The sequence below is a fragment of the Osmerus eperlanus genome, chromosome 24 (genome assembly GCF_963692335.1).
Source record: "Osmerus eperlanus chromosome 24, fOsmEpe2.1, whole genome shotgun sequence".
NCBI lineage: Eukaryota > Metazoa > Chordata > Actinopteri > Osmeriformes > Osmeridae > Osmerus > Osmerus eperlanus.
In genome coordinates, this window is record NC_085041.1 from 7,321,954 (window position 1) to 7,335,565 (window position 13,612).

At 49.8% G+C, this 13,612-nt stretch overlaps 2 protein-coding genes across 3 annotated transcripts in view; one reads left to right on the plus strand and one right to left on the minus strand.

The window, feature by feature from the left end:
* Positions 1 to 13,612, minus strand: part of mcf2l2 (MCF.2 cell line derived transforming sequence-like 2) — a 43,200-nt gene that overhangs the window by 12,511 nt on the left and 17,077 nt on the right. The window contains exons 10-17 of the mRNA XM_062451002.1: positions 13,297 to 13,416; positions 12,991 to 13,182; positions 12,548 to 12,739; positions 12,171 to 12,351; positions 11,777 to 11,880; positions 11,497 to 11,585; positions 2,531 to 2,597; positions 1,909 to 2,024 (exon numbers count right to left, since the gene is read on the minus strand). Coding sequence (XP_062306986.1) covers positions 1,909 to 2,024; positions 2,531 to 2,597; positions 11,497 to 11,585; positions 11,777 to 11,880; positions 12,171 to 12,351; positions 12,548 to 12,739; positions 12,991 to 13,182; positions 13,297 to 13,416 — 1,061 coding nt within the window. The remainder of the gene's footprint in view (positions 1 to 1,908; positions 2,025 to 2,530; positions 2,598 to 11,496; positions 11,586 to 11,776; positions 11,881 to 12,170; positions 12,352 to 12,547; positions 12,740 to 12,990; positions 13,183 to 13,296; positions 13,417 to 13,612) is intronic.
* On the plus strand, positions 3,842 to 8,728 carry LOC134011398 (lactosylceramide 1,3-N-acetyl-beta-D-glucosaminyltransferase A-like). Of its 2 annotated transcripts, none has more exons than XM_062451004.1 (2): positions 3,842 to 4,318; positions 7,022 to 8,728. In XM_062451004.1, exon 2 carries the CDS (start codon positions 7,433 to 7,435, stop codon positions 8,573 to 8,575), a length of 1,143 nt encoding a protein of 380 aa, XP_062306988.1. In that variant the 5' UTR covers positions 3,842 to 4,318; positions 7,022 to 7,432; the 3' UTR covers positions 8,576 to 8,728. The 2 variants fall into 2 exon arrangements, with proteins under 2 accessions (XP_062306988.1, XP_062306987.1); XM_062451003.1 differs by having other exon boundaries at positions 3,842 to 4,296.

Below are 13,612 nucleotides of genomic sequence, written 5' to 3' on the forward strand. Positions count from 1 at the left end.
CATCAGACAGGAGAAGGGAGAGGTAGAAGGTAGCAGAGACAGGAGCAGGGAGAGGAGGCTATGGGGAGTGGGGCCCGAGGGAAGAATGCTGGCTGGAGCGAGGTATGTGTGTGTGTGTGTGTGTGTGTGTTTGTGTGTGGAATGCTTGTTATGTGCTAGCACTCTCTGTGGAGAAGGGTCTTGGATGCCAGGCATGCTGTAACAGAACTCCCAACATTCTGCTCGTCTACTCCTCAGAGATGATTCCCTACCCAGCTGCTCAACTGATTAGGGTTGTGTGTGTGTGTGTGTGTGACTGACAGGCCTGGTCACGGAATACATGTAACCAAATCAGCCTCTGCCATGCTTACTACATGTACAGTACTGCAGAGTTGCTCAACCGAGAGCAACTGTGGTACACGGAAGGATGTTTCGACACCGAGAGCAACTGTGGTACACGGAAGGATGTTTCGAAGTACGGTCGAACGTCATTTTCCCCCACACAATGCCCCAGACGGAAAGACGAGGCCAGTCGCTAATTGCGGCGAAATCAAAACCCTACTCACTATAGCAAAGGGCCTACTTCAAGCGGATCCAAATAAATGCGTTTTTATTCGCATATATCTAAATGTGCTTGTTCAAACAATCTCTCAAAGGACTCCACCACTGCCAACACCGATACCCAACCCTCAGTGAAGACCAGTAAAAACTCCTCCGACCCACCCCCCCCCCCTTACCCCCCCCCCTCCCAAAACAACTTCTCATGGAAAGAAAAACAAAAGCAGGGAGGGAGCTCTTCAGTAATGCCGACATCAAATTATTTAAGGCTACAGCTACAGCACCGCGGTAAGATGGTCTCTGCTCACCACAATAAAAGTCCCATTTAGTTCTAAATAGTGCTGACCAACAAAACAAAAGATCCTCCTCACAAGATCTGACTGACCTGGTGGCCGAACATGATGACAGCACAGAGAGTTGAGGCACTGGTTGGGACTTAAATGACAGAGTGCCATGTATCTCTGTGTGTCCGTACCAGTAGCAGTTGTGTGTGTGTGTGTGTATCACTGGTAGCACTGAGTAAACACAGCCAACTGCATATTTCCATTGCAACAAGTGGAAAGTGTGTGCGAAGCATGTGTGTCAAGGTTGGTGGGTGGGAAACGGGGTCCGGGTGTGTGTGGATGTCTTTTTTTACGACCACGGTCCTTAATCCACTACAAGAAAGTGCACACCCATGAGCAAACACACACACACACACACACAGCAACCCAACCTAGGTAACCCAACATAGGTAACACAACCTAGGTAACCCAACATAGGTCAACCTATGATCATAAGGAGACCTAACTGAAAGAAGAGACCGGACACCAAGGAGACGCAGAGACAACAGGAATGACCCATTCGGACTATCTGGCCAATCAGCTCATTTTGGGAACCTTTCTCTCTAATTTGCCATTGTTGTCATTTTATCGCAATTCCTCGATTCCTTAGAAGTTAACGTCCTCGTGTAACAGCCCTGCTTTCTGTTTGCTGGGATCCATTCCATATAAACATTTTACAAAGATACTGAAACTGCCATAACCCGTTCCTTCTATAGCATGCATGCAGGACAAGAGCAGGGATGTTGACAATGAGGGAGGGGAGAAGGGGAGGAGGGGAGGGGCATGACAGGAGAGGAGGAGGAGAGGTGTGGTGAAAGAGTGGTGAGGGGGGGGGAGGAAGGGAGCGTGGATATATACTGTTTTATGTAGAGAGAGAGAGAGAGAGAGAGAGAGAGAGAGAGAGAGAGAGAGAGAGAGAGAGAGAGAGAGAGAGAGAGAGAGAGAGAGAGAGAGAGAGAGAGAGAGAGAGAGAGAGAGAGAGAGAGAGAGAGAGAAAGGGAGAGACGGAGAGGGAGAGGGAGAATGTCATCACAATCCATTACAGTACCTGTTGTGGAACTCGTATATTTCGGGAAGGTTGCCAAACAGCACGTCTCTCTTGTTCTCCAGAGCAGGAGGGATGAGGTGGGAGAGCTCTGCGTTATCCAGCTCAGCCGAGTAGCCCTGGAGAAGACAAAAACATGACTCAGCACAACCACGTCACCGTCGACGCTCGTGTCAATCTCTGACCCCTTTCACCGGAATGTTCCGCTTCCACAGAGCAGGGAGAAGTAAGGGTCTATTAACCGGATATGGATCAATCTGATAAGTTCAGTCAATGTTTGGTATCCAATGGGGGGGGAGGGTGATTTGAAGGGAGATAAGGTCCAATAATGGATCATTATGATGCTAATCAGCCTACCAGCTCACTGTGTGAAGTCTCCGAATGTGTCCTACTGACATCATCTAATATGGGGCAAGGGTCACCCCCCCCCTCCCTCCCTCCCTCTCTCCCCTCCCACCCTCCCTCCCCTCCAGGGTGCCCCGGGGTGCTGGTTTGAAAGACAGATATAGACACCAATGACTTGAAAGCATTATCCGGGTACACTCCTTAAAAGGGGCCGGGTGTGGTGTGTAAGCTCCCCCCCCCCCCCCCAACACGTTGCTCAGCGACGGACAAACGAGCTCACCTCCATGATGCTCTGCAGCTCCTCCACGTACAGCCTCTCGGTCTCGATCAGCTCTGTCATGATGTGCCTGGAGGGAGGGAGGGAGGGAGGGACGGACATGTTACAGAGGAATCAATAAAACATCAACACCAATACAAGTATCTCGGTAGGATCGCCGATAGCCTTAGAACGCTCGAGAACATGGAAGTCGTTTTATGGAGACGACTGCGTCTCTGTGTCATTTCTCCAGGTTGCCATAGTGCACTTTAAGAAGCTCTGAGATGATTGTATTATGTTTTTACAATGCGTGCTGTAACATATCCATGTACACTGCAACCCGGCAATATCATCTGTCACTTGAAAAACAACAACAAAGGGTCTTCAACGGTCATTTTAATGGGAATGTTTGAGTACGTTTCGAGGCCAAACACATCCAGCACCGACACAAAACACAAAGTCGGCCATTACGTCCATGACAGGTAACTGACGTGCGTGTGTCTGCGTGCTTCTCCCACAAAGTGTGGCCTTTGTGTGTGACTAGACCATGAATAGATGTTTGTGCGAATGTTTGCACGTGTGTGTACAAGTAGACAGAGATTCTTTTATACGAGTCCCATGTAGTCATGTGGCTCCATGACTCTCCCGCTTCAATCTCGACAATCATTCTCATCTTTTTTTACGCTCCTGGGAGCTGTTCCCAGAGGCTTTTCTTTCAGAGATGCTAGCGAGAGGCATCAGGCCATGAAACACACACCAATGCTATTGTGACTATTATTATTTATTCAAATTTTTATATCTATTCTTAATTTTTTTTTTTTATCTGACTCGACATGTTTTGTATTTTATATTGTGCCTTTATCGACAGTACTTGGATTGTCTTTTTGTATATTTCTACTTACCATGTTCATTGTCACGCCCAACCAACCCCCAAAGTAAATTCTTCAAATGGGCAAACTTGACCCTTTTCTGACTGTTTCTGATTCTTATTCCATAGATAACACAACACGTAGGTATATGTGGTTTGCATGCTTGTGTGCTAGTATGTGAGCGTGACATGTGTGTGCGTGGTAAATGATACAGTTCACATGGAGAACATTCCACAGGTTTCTGCTGTACTCCCCAGACCCTCAGCTGACTGGGCACAGTGACCTGACAGTAGATTGGATGAAACACACACTGCCAGAAAAGGCCACTACAGGGAAGGGGGGGGGGGGGGGTTGGGATTGGGAGGGGGAGAGAGAGAGTGTGTGTGTGTGAGAGAGAGAGAGGCAGTCAGGGGGGGGGGCGGGGTAAAGGGGCAGAGCTTCCAACTCAAGCACAGCAGTTCTCTCCTTTTCCACTCCTGTTTCCTCCCCCTCTCACACACAGACACACACAGAGCCACACAGGCAGGCAGGCAGGCAGGCCCCCAGCCCTGCAAGTCACAACTCCCAACAACGACTTGTGGAGGGAGAGAGAGAGAGAGAGAGAGAGAGAGAGAGAGAGAGAGAGGAGAAGAGCAAGAGAGAGAGAGAGGGGAGGGAAAGAAGACGAGAGAGGAGAGGAAAGACACACAGAGAGAGAGAGATAGCCAGAGAGAGAGAGAGAGAGAGAGAGAGAGAGAGAGAGAGAGAGAGAGAGAGAGAGAGAGAGAGAGAGAGAGAGAGAGAGAGAGAGAGAGAGAGACAGACAGACAGACAGACAGACTCCCCTCTTCAAAGAACACAAGAGTTGTGTGTCAGCAGTGGAAACTAGTTGGACTGTACTTTTCCTACAAACACGTGGATGGAAGGAACTTCCCCAGACTGGTAAGTAATCTGAGCTGAGAAGGTGAGAAGGGGGGCTTGTTGGTGTGTGTCTGTGCTGGGCGTTGATGAGTGTAAGCGTATAACAGAAGGGGGAAGGTATGGCTCTCACCAACCGAGTCTGGTTCTAATACCTGACACTGCTCTGAGCCACAAGTATCAGCTTTCAGTAGACAGGTTTGAAGAGAATGCGAGAAGTTTGAATACGTTTCAAGAGAGATTTGAGATAGAAGGAGACCAAAAGAAGAGTGAGTAAGAGAGAGCGGGAAAGTTGCCACTAAACCAATTCATTACAATGCTGTACGCACATACTGAAGGGCTCAAGACATCCGTTTTTACCGGTGGGTGCTGGATAAGTCACAAGGTATTTACCGGCTATCCTGTTCAGATCAGTCAGCAAAGCTAAAAGTGGGATCTGGTGTCCACTATTGGTAGGGGGGGAGGGAAGGGTAGAGCACAGGGGAAACACCCTTCTATGGAACCCAACCCCACATCTATAGAGGGGCTTAAACAAGAGAGGGAAAAGTCTGAAGTGAAACAAACTTGTTTTAACAGAATACAAAACAGAACAAACAGAACAGGATATTTTTTTTTTTTTGGGGGGGGGGGGGGAAATTCACTACATTTGTGGCCACATGAAGTTTGGGTAAATATGTCCACTCTTGAGTTTTTTGACTCTTTTAATTTAATTTACAGAAATTCTATGCCGCAAGGTTATTGTTGTCTTCTGTGTAGAAGAGTAGTTCCTTAAAAACACGATACTGCACTGTAAATGTTCATTAAATATAGTCATTTGAAGGGCCTAGACTCAAAGGAGAGCTCCAAAGGTTCACTCTGTACATTCAGGAAGGCAAAAAACACCATTCCTGTCTTTTTGTATGTCTGTATGTTTGTATGTATTTACAAACACAACACAGGGTGTGTCAGAAACAGCACCTTGCCATGTTTAGAACCAAATTAGGCACATTCGTAATTAGTAACAGAATGACCCATGACAAGTCTGGCATTGTGCAGTATACTACCAGCAACCCAATAAAATGCGCTTTACTCTGTCTGCCTATTGGCTCACGAAGAGCTGTATAAATCTCTAAGATATGTGAATACACTTGAATACCCACCCCCCCCACCCCGGTGACACCACTGCCTAAGACACTGACGGCATATTTCAAGTATGTAACAAGTGGCTATTGAAAGTGCCTCGGGCCAGGCGCACAGCCTGTACCTAGGACACGGAGTGTTATCATGTGCCCCTCGTGGTCAACTGTCATGGACCCATCTGATGTTCGCGTGTCGTCAGGGCGCCTCATTGTTATCCGTGTGAATGTGCGGCTGTGTCGCCTGCATCCATCCCTCGGCGACTGTCGGGCGGGTTTTGTTTTCCGAACTCAGCAGTTTTGAACGCTCAGCTCTGCGGTGCTAAAGCCCCCCCCCCCACCACCCCCCCCCCCCCCCCCCCCCATTATTATTGTACAGAGCGCTGGGTCGGCTTTTACATTCATCAACCAGCAAACGCCATGGCCACAGCTGAATCGCTTGGCTGGGCATTGTGGGGGGGGTAGGTCGGAGCTGGCGTACACGCACAGCTGAGGGGAGTCCCGTTATGGCCCCCGCCACAACTTCTGTAACGTAGCCTGTGCCAAAGATAGTCAATGTTGACTATTTGAAGAACTGCTCCTCGCTTCCTATGACTCGCCACGTGGGCCCGGACGTTTCAGTTTCGGAACTACTCACCGTTGGCCATTAGAAGTTAAATATAGTTTCATTTATTAGGGCTTGTCCCAAGATCAAGTTAGTCGGTCTCTTGCTCTCTGGTGTTTCTGATTGTCTTATCAGTGTGGTTCTGTCTGGTCCTCTCAACAGATACATTGATTGATAGTATTTCTATTTCAGGCCAACATAGGTTGCATGCAACTTGAAAATGTTTATAGCCTGTTCTTAAGAACTAGATAACCATTCATTTGACTAGCTAGCTTGTTCAAAAGAAAAACAGTCATGGCTATAGATAGTTGAAAATGTTCATTGAAAATGTTGGAAGCTTTAATCTCAAAGCTGTCTGCAAAAACAAGAAACCTGCTGTCATCAAGTTACATCCGCAACTTTTTGCGGATGATTCTTTCCTTGTGGCCCTGTTCAGTAATGGTAACCATGTAATTAACCACGGTCCAGTGGTGGATGAATTTAGTGGCATGTTCATGCGCTCTTTTCTTGGACACAAATGTGTCTAAAACAGAGGAAATTATAACTGACCTCAAGACAAAGTCTCCCCCTATTCTTCCTATTATTTATTGGCCAGGCGGTTGAGGTAAAACCGTGAAAAACATGAACAGGTTTGAAGGAATTGTTTGAATGTGCAGTAGAGTTGCAGGCACAAATCAACATGACCTCTCCGAACGTCACAAAGTCAGAGTCACAACGAATACCCAGTCAGTCCTTGCTGGCCCTTGTCACCGCTTCTTCAGTGACTTCAGGTTGCTTCCACCTGGTCACAGACATAATCTGCCAAGGTGCAGGACCAACAGATGGACAAACTCATTTGGTCCTGCTTCTATTGGCCTTTTGAAGAACATTATGTAGTAAATGCTAAGTTTTGTTGTGTGAACTGTTTGTGTGCGAGTGCTGAAGATTACTTGTGTGTGCTGCCGGCTGTGCAACAAATTGCCCCTCAGGGATTTTTAAGGTGACCTAGACAACAGGTCCCCAATCAAGTTCTTTCTCGTCTCTTTTACAGATGTGGTGCTAACAGTTTGATGTGGGGAAGGCAGACTGCGCACCGAAAGGAGGGAAAAGGACAGACTTCTGCGCAACAGTTTTAATGGCACAGACCCGCTAAGGAGGCCGTGGGGCAGGAAGAGGATGTTTACCTAAGGAACCTGTCTCTCTAGGAAGCCCATGTTTCCAGCGGGGTCAATATGATGGGACACAGACACTCCGCCTCTCAAACACGTCGGACGCCCAAAACTGCTTCCTGCGAAAGTGCCGCGAGCCCGTCGGAGGCGTCTACCCGCCGGACTTGACCGGAGTCGAGGCCGAACGGGAACGCATCCTACAAGCGGACCGAAAGGGGAGGGGGAGGGAAGGAACGCGGCGCAATCGGGGTCCCCCCCCCCACCCCCCCCCCCACCCCCCCACTTTAGCAGAGATGTTCGTGAACTTCCGGCGCATCCGGAAATGCCAGTGCGTGCAGCTGGCGGCCACGTGCTTCGTGGTGTCCCTGCTGATGGTGTGCTGGGACCAGCTGGATCACCACGTGGTCAGTCACATGCGCTCCTACTCCTACCGATACCTGGTCAACAGCTACGGCTTCATCAACAGCAGCTTCGCCCTCCGGGAGGGGGAAGCGTCGGCCGAGCACCGCTACCTCCTCAACCACCCGGAGCGCTGCGCCGGGTCCGAAGTCCTGCTCCTGCTCTTCGTGAAGTCGTCGCCGGAGAACCGGGAGCGCCGCCAGGCGATCAGGGACACCTGGGGCAATGAGAGCTACGTGGGGGCCACGCAAGGGGAGAGCGTCCGGGTGTTGTTCGTGCTGGGGGTGAGCCCGGACCCGGAGCCCCAGGAGAGGAGGAGGGTCCAGAGGGATCTGGAGCTGGAGGACCAATCTTACGGCGACCTGATCCAGCAGGACTTCCTGGACACGTTCCACAACCTGACCACCAAGCTGCTGCTGCAGTTCCGCTGGGGCCACGCCTACTGCCGCCACGCCCGCTTCCTCATGACGGCGGACGACGACATCTTCGTGCACATGCCCAACTTGGTCCGCTACCTGCGCGGCCTCGTCCGGAGCGGCGCGGCCAAGGACTTGTGGGTGGGGCATGTCCACGTGGGTGCCCCGCCCATCCGGCGCAAGGACAGCAAGTACCACGTGCCGCACGAACTGTACCCCTGGCCTTCCTACCCGGACTACACTGCCGGGGCGGGGTACGTGGTCTCCGGCGACGCCGCCGCCAAGATCTACCAGGCCACTCTGCGGCTCAACTCGTCCATGTACATCGACGACGTCTTCATGGGGATCTGTGCCAACGCCGTGGGCGTGGCCCCCCAGGAGCACGTGTACTTCTCGGGGGAGGGCAAGGCTCCGTACCACCCCTGCATATACGACCACATGATCACCTCGCACGGCCACGCGGACGACGTGCGCTCCCTGTGGCGGGCGGCGACCGGGCCGGGGGCGCGTCGCGCTTCGGCGGGGGTGTTTGGGAAGTTGTACTGCGCGGCGGTGAGAGTTGTGCTTTTGTGCAAGCCGTACTATCAGAATACCTACCCCTGCAAGGCGGCCTTCTCCTAGCTTCTTCTGGACTGTTCCGGGGGGGGGGGGGCTGCCCTGCACACTTGTCATAAGACAGCAGTACATTGATCTCTGATGCTTTCTTTTCTAATTCAGTGTTTGAGCCAATTGTTCCTGTACTACCAATAAATCCCAAAGCTATTTTCTCAAGCATCCATGTCCTGTTTTTCTCCGTGTGACGGTTACCTCAGCGTGCGTGTGCTTGTGTGAAGAGGAAGGTTATGCGTCAAACCGGCCGTCAAAGCTATATTTACACATTATTATTTACGTATGTAGAGCTTAGTGTCTGTCTATATATTTTTTTAAACCATCTCAGTCTATATAGTAACATTTGATATTTTCATACAGTATCAGTATTCATCAACGTTTGTGCCTGTGAATTCCTCTATTCGGACGTTTTGCCTCACATGTTTTCCACCACGTGGGAAACTCCACATTGTAACTTCCCACATGACAAAAACGATGACTCCACACATCGGGTTACTTCTCCTCCGCCTCTCTATGTCCGTTTTCTAAAAACTGGTTAACAGAAGTGTGCTCATTACCCATGCCCTGGTTCCTCAATATAGATCTCTTTTCTCGGATCTCTGCAACATTGGGATTGTTTCTCCAAACGTCACTGAAGATAAACCAACTGAAACCTCAACCTTTTTCACTTCAGGGTCCTATGCAACTCAGCCTGGCCCTGTTTAGTTAACGGCACTGCCATTCGTACTTTTTCCGAGACATCACACCATTGGTAGCTCACCGCATCCTGCCGAGCTAAACTGTACCAGATGAAACTCCGTCTGACAGCACATGGTACCCTACAGTTTGGCCCCGTCTGACAGCACATGGTACCCTACAGTTTGGGCCCCCCCAGGAAGGTAGACAGCATGGCGGAGCATGGAAAAGTTTGTCATGACAAAACAGACAGGAATGTACTTTTGTCCGAAGATTTGGAGGAATGAAGGGAGTTTCAAAGGTGCTGAATGGGGGATATGTAGGTTTTGACTGAGTGCCTGAGGGAAATCAATGGTGGAAGTAAGATGTTCGGCGGATTTAGGGGATGCGGTTTTGACTGGAGACCCTGTCAATCTCTCTCACACGCTCTCTCACTCTCTCTCCCTCTCACCATCTTGTTTCATTTACATTTAGTCATTTAGCAGACGCTCTTATCCAGAGCGACTTACAGTAAGTACAGGGACATTCCCCCCGAAGCAAGTAGGGTGAAGTGCCTTGCCCAAGGACACAACGTCATTTGGCACGGCCGGGAATCGAACTGGCAACCTTCAGATTACTAGCCCGACTCCCTCACCGCTCAGCCATCTGACTCCTCGTTCTCTTTTCCTCTTTTATTCGCTGCGGTTTTGACAAAGAATGTAAAATCAAAGCATGGCAAAAGTCAAAGTTTCAACCTTATATGGAACTATTTTACTTCTCCCGGTGCCAGTATTAGTTGGCTAGAGAACCCGAATGTGGGGTTGTCTGTTCCGTAAATGCTTTCATTTGTTGACAAAAATAAAACAAAAAAGATTTGACAACATGACCTCAGCTGTCAGGTGGGTAACCGTCCCTCGTGTAAAATGAAAATTGGAGAAGGTCACCTTGGGTTCCCCTTTCTGGTGAAGGCCCAAAGGCACAATGGGATACCAGACTTGTTCCTCTTCTGGTTCATTAACAGTTCCTGCTTGCTTGCTTTCTCTATCTCTCATGATCGCCAGCCTCCAAATATTGATGGCCTCACTGTCCCTGGGCCAGAATTTTCTTTCTATGTGTGCGGGGCTAATATCAAGTCCCCTGATCTGTCCATTTTGTTTGATTCAACAGACTGAGCCTATATGAATATTCAGGCTGTGGTTCTTGATGATTACTTTTTGGACAGCCAAATCCTGGAATTCTGGAAATTGTTTGTAAAGGAAACAAATAAAGTTGTTTTCAGTTTGGGAGGTGCGGGTAGCAATGATCATTTCTGTCGCTAATGTCATGGATCAGTTACAAAGAATCAGGCAAAAACCACATCGTCAGTTCGCTCACTTCCATACCGAGTGCATGAAAGCAGAACAGTCGAAACAGGGCCATTTCCTGCAGACAGAACCACATTTGAAACTGAAAACGCGCTCTTTCCTTTGACTTTGTCGAGGACAGGCTTCTTTTTTTTTCTTCCCTTTTCCTTCAATATCAGCTTTATCCTTTTCGACGGGAGGAAACAGGTTTGTAGGGTGAATGCAGATCAGGCCGGGACATTCCCTACCCCTGTCACAAGGCCCCGCCTGGGTTATTACGGTAAGCCTTGACATTCAACCCTTTGTCTCTCTTTGACGCTCTATTCACCATGCATTCATCCATGTCAAATTGCTTTATGGATGTGCAATACTTTGAATATAGGCACAGCTTTAGTTTAGTTGGTGTAGTTTGACAACGTGTCTATTGATTTGTCTCTATCTCTCCACTCTCTCTTTTGTCTCTCTGTGTGACCCCACCTTCCTCTCTCTCTCTCTCTCTCTCTCTCTCTCTCTCTCTCTCTCTCTCCCTCCCTCCCTCTCTCTCTCTCCCTCCCTCCCTCCCTCCCTCCCTCCCTCCCTCCCTCCCTCCCTCCCTCCCTCTCTCCCTCTCTCTCTCTCTCTCTCTCTCTCTCTCTCTCTCTCTCTCCATCTCTCCGGTTGTTGTGATGTAACTGGTGGATAGCTGCCAGTTTTGACTGCCCAATAAAGATATTTTTAAAAGTCAAAAGTATCTCTTTGTCACTCCCTCTTCTCGCTCATAGTCCACGGAGCTATACATTTGCAATGCCGAAAAGATGCCTCATTGGACGCCTAAACATATCCCCTTGGCTCCTTGTAAGGATCTGCGGTTTCGGATGTTCTCTATGCTTTGCGATAGTCGGTCAAGGAAGGAGGAGAGGAGGAGAGAGGAATGCAACCAGAAGAGAGTTTCCTTACCTGCGTCTGTTCAACAGACTCTCCTCCGTCTCATTGGTCACCAGGACGTGGGTGGAACCTCCCTGACTGGCCTCGTGCATCACTTCAATCTAGGGGACGGAGTCACAAAGTGTCACAAAAAAGCCACCCGGTAAATTCTTGTCACGTCATATTTTTTGGTCGTAAACTATTTCAATCGTTCAGACTTTGACCAAACTAACTGTTCTAGAATCATCCGAGGGCCATCACAAACAGGACGGTAATTACCCACAGAAAAACCTGGGCCAAGACCAGCCTTTACCTTGATGCTGCCTTTGGCCTTGCGGATGTTTTTCTTTTTGGCGAGATCAGCGTCACTGGCCTGTTTGGCGCTGTTTGAGTGATCTGAAGTTCTGCGTGTGAGAGCTGGAGACAGACGTACGTCAGACACCAGCTGCAGAATGTTCTGTGTGTCAGTGTATCCTAGTTACTAGATCAAGGAGATGCCAATGGACAGACACACATACGCACATTTGATACTGGTACAACCCAGACGCCTGCGTTGACAGACGATATCCGGCAGACAGACACACAGACATGTGATCCGTCCACACGGCAACACGCTAGATACAACAAAAACACACCCGCGTGCACACGCACCCACACACACACACTCGATACCTCAGCCACACAGGAAGCGGCGTCAGGTGACTTACGGGGGGCGGGGGCGGTCCGAGGAGTCTTAGGGGCGGGGCGTTTGGGGGAGGACTCGGGCCGGGGAGCCACGGGCTGGACGGGGCGTGTCTGTTTGGCGGCGAGCTTCTTCAGGCTGACGTGTCTCTTCTCGAACATCTCCTGGACATCCTCGAGCTTGCTCAGCGCCCTCTGGACACTGGCCTACACCGAGAGATGGAGGGAGGGAGGGACAGATGAGATCAGGGGCACGGAAAACAGTGGGGCCCGTGACTCGAAAACACAGAAGGGTCTGGTCCAGAAAAACAGTTAAATGCAGATAAAACGCTAGAGATACAACGATAGAGATGGAAACGGCCCTCGCTAACGCTCGCTCTGTCTTGGCGTGCGATTGGCTGACCTTCACGTCGTCGGAGAGGACCAGCTCGTACTGGTTGTGGATGTTCCTCAGCTCAGTCAGCTGGTTTTCTTGCGCCGTCTCCAGGAAGCGCTCGATGTCAGCCAGCGCCGACTCCGCCCCTTCCTGTGATTGGCACTTGTCCACGGCCTGGGAGGCCAGCAGATACATGCCTGACTCACACCATTGGTTCACCTGAGGACAGACAGAGAGTCTGATTGGTCGTTCCACTAGTACCGGTATTCAATGAACATAGAATGAAACAGTGAGTCTGCATGGGGGATTCCACTGTTCTCTCTGGAAAGAAAGGTACCACCAAAAAGACATTTACAGGTATCTCTCTTGAGAACCCTTCCAGGACTCCACGGAACCCTATTTGGTTCTACGCTCCAACCGTTCTCCAGTGAAAAGGAGGGTTTTTTTTCCGGAAGGGTCTTTCCCCTCACCTTGTCGATGCCTCTGTGTATCTGCAGAGACTTGGACAGGATGTCGTTCTTCTTCTGCGCCTCGTTGGTGAAGTCGTCGCACACGCGCCTCAGCTCCACACACTTGGGCCGGATGGAGTCCAGGGCGTAATGCTGGCTCTGGATCAGCTGGTCGCCGTGCAGCGCATGAAGCTGGGCCTTCTCCAGAGAGCCCTGGACCCACACGCACACACACACAAACATTCATGAACTTGAAGGAAGCGTGTGATGATCTAAGGTTGATCATCATTCGGTATGTCATCTGAGTGTGTGTGTGTGTGTGTGTACCTGTGCATTCTCCTCTATGGTCTTCAGGTTCTTCAGCAGGAACTCCACACGTGCCACGCAGTCCCCGATGTCTGACAGGCTGGTCAATGACTCCGTCAGACTGTCCAGAGAAACTTTCACCTGGACAACACACACACATACACAACCACATACACACGCACACAGGAGGGGGGGGGAGGGTGGTCGGGTGAGAGAGGGACAAACAAAAAAGAGAAATTGGATGGCGCGATTACTTATTACTTATTTTTTCTGTAAATGTTAATATTTTTCTTAATGATTTCGTAAAAGCAGACACTTTGGTCAAAAAAGAATTTGT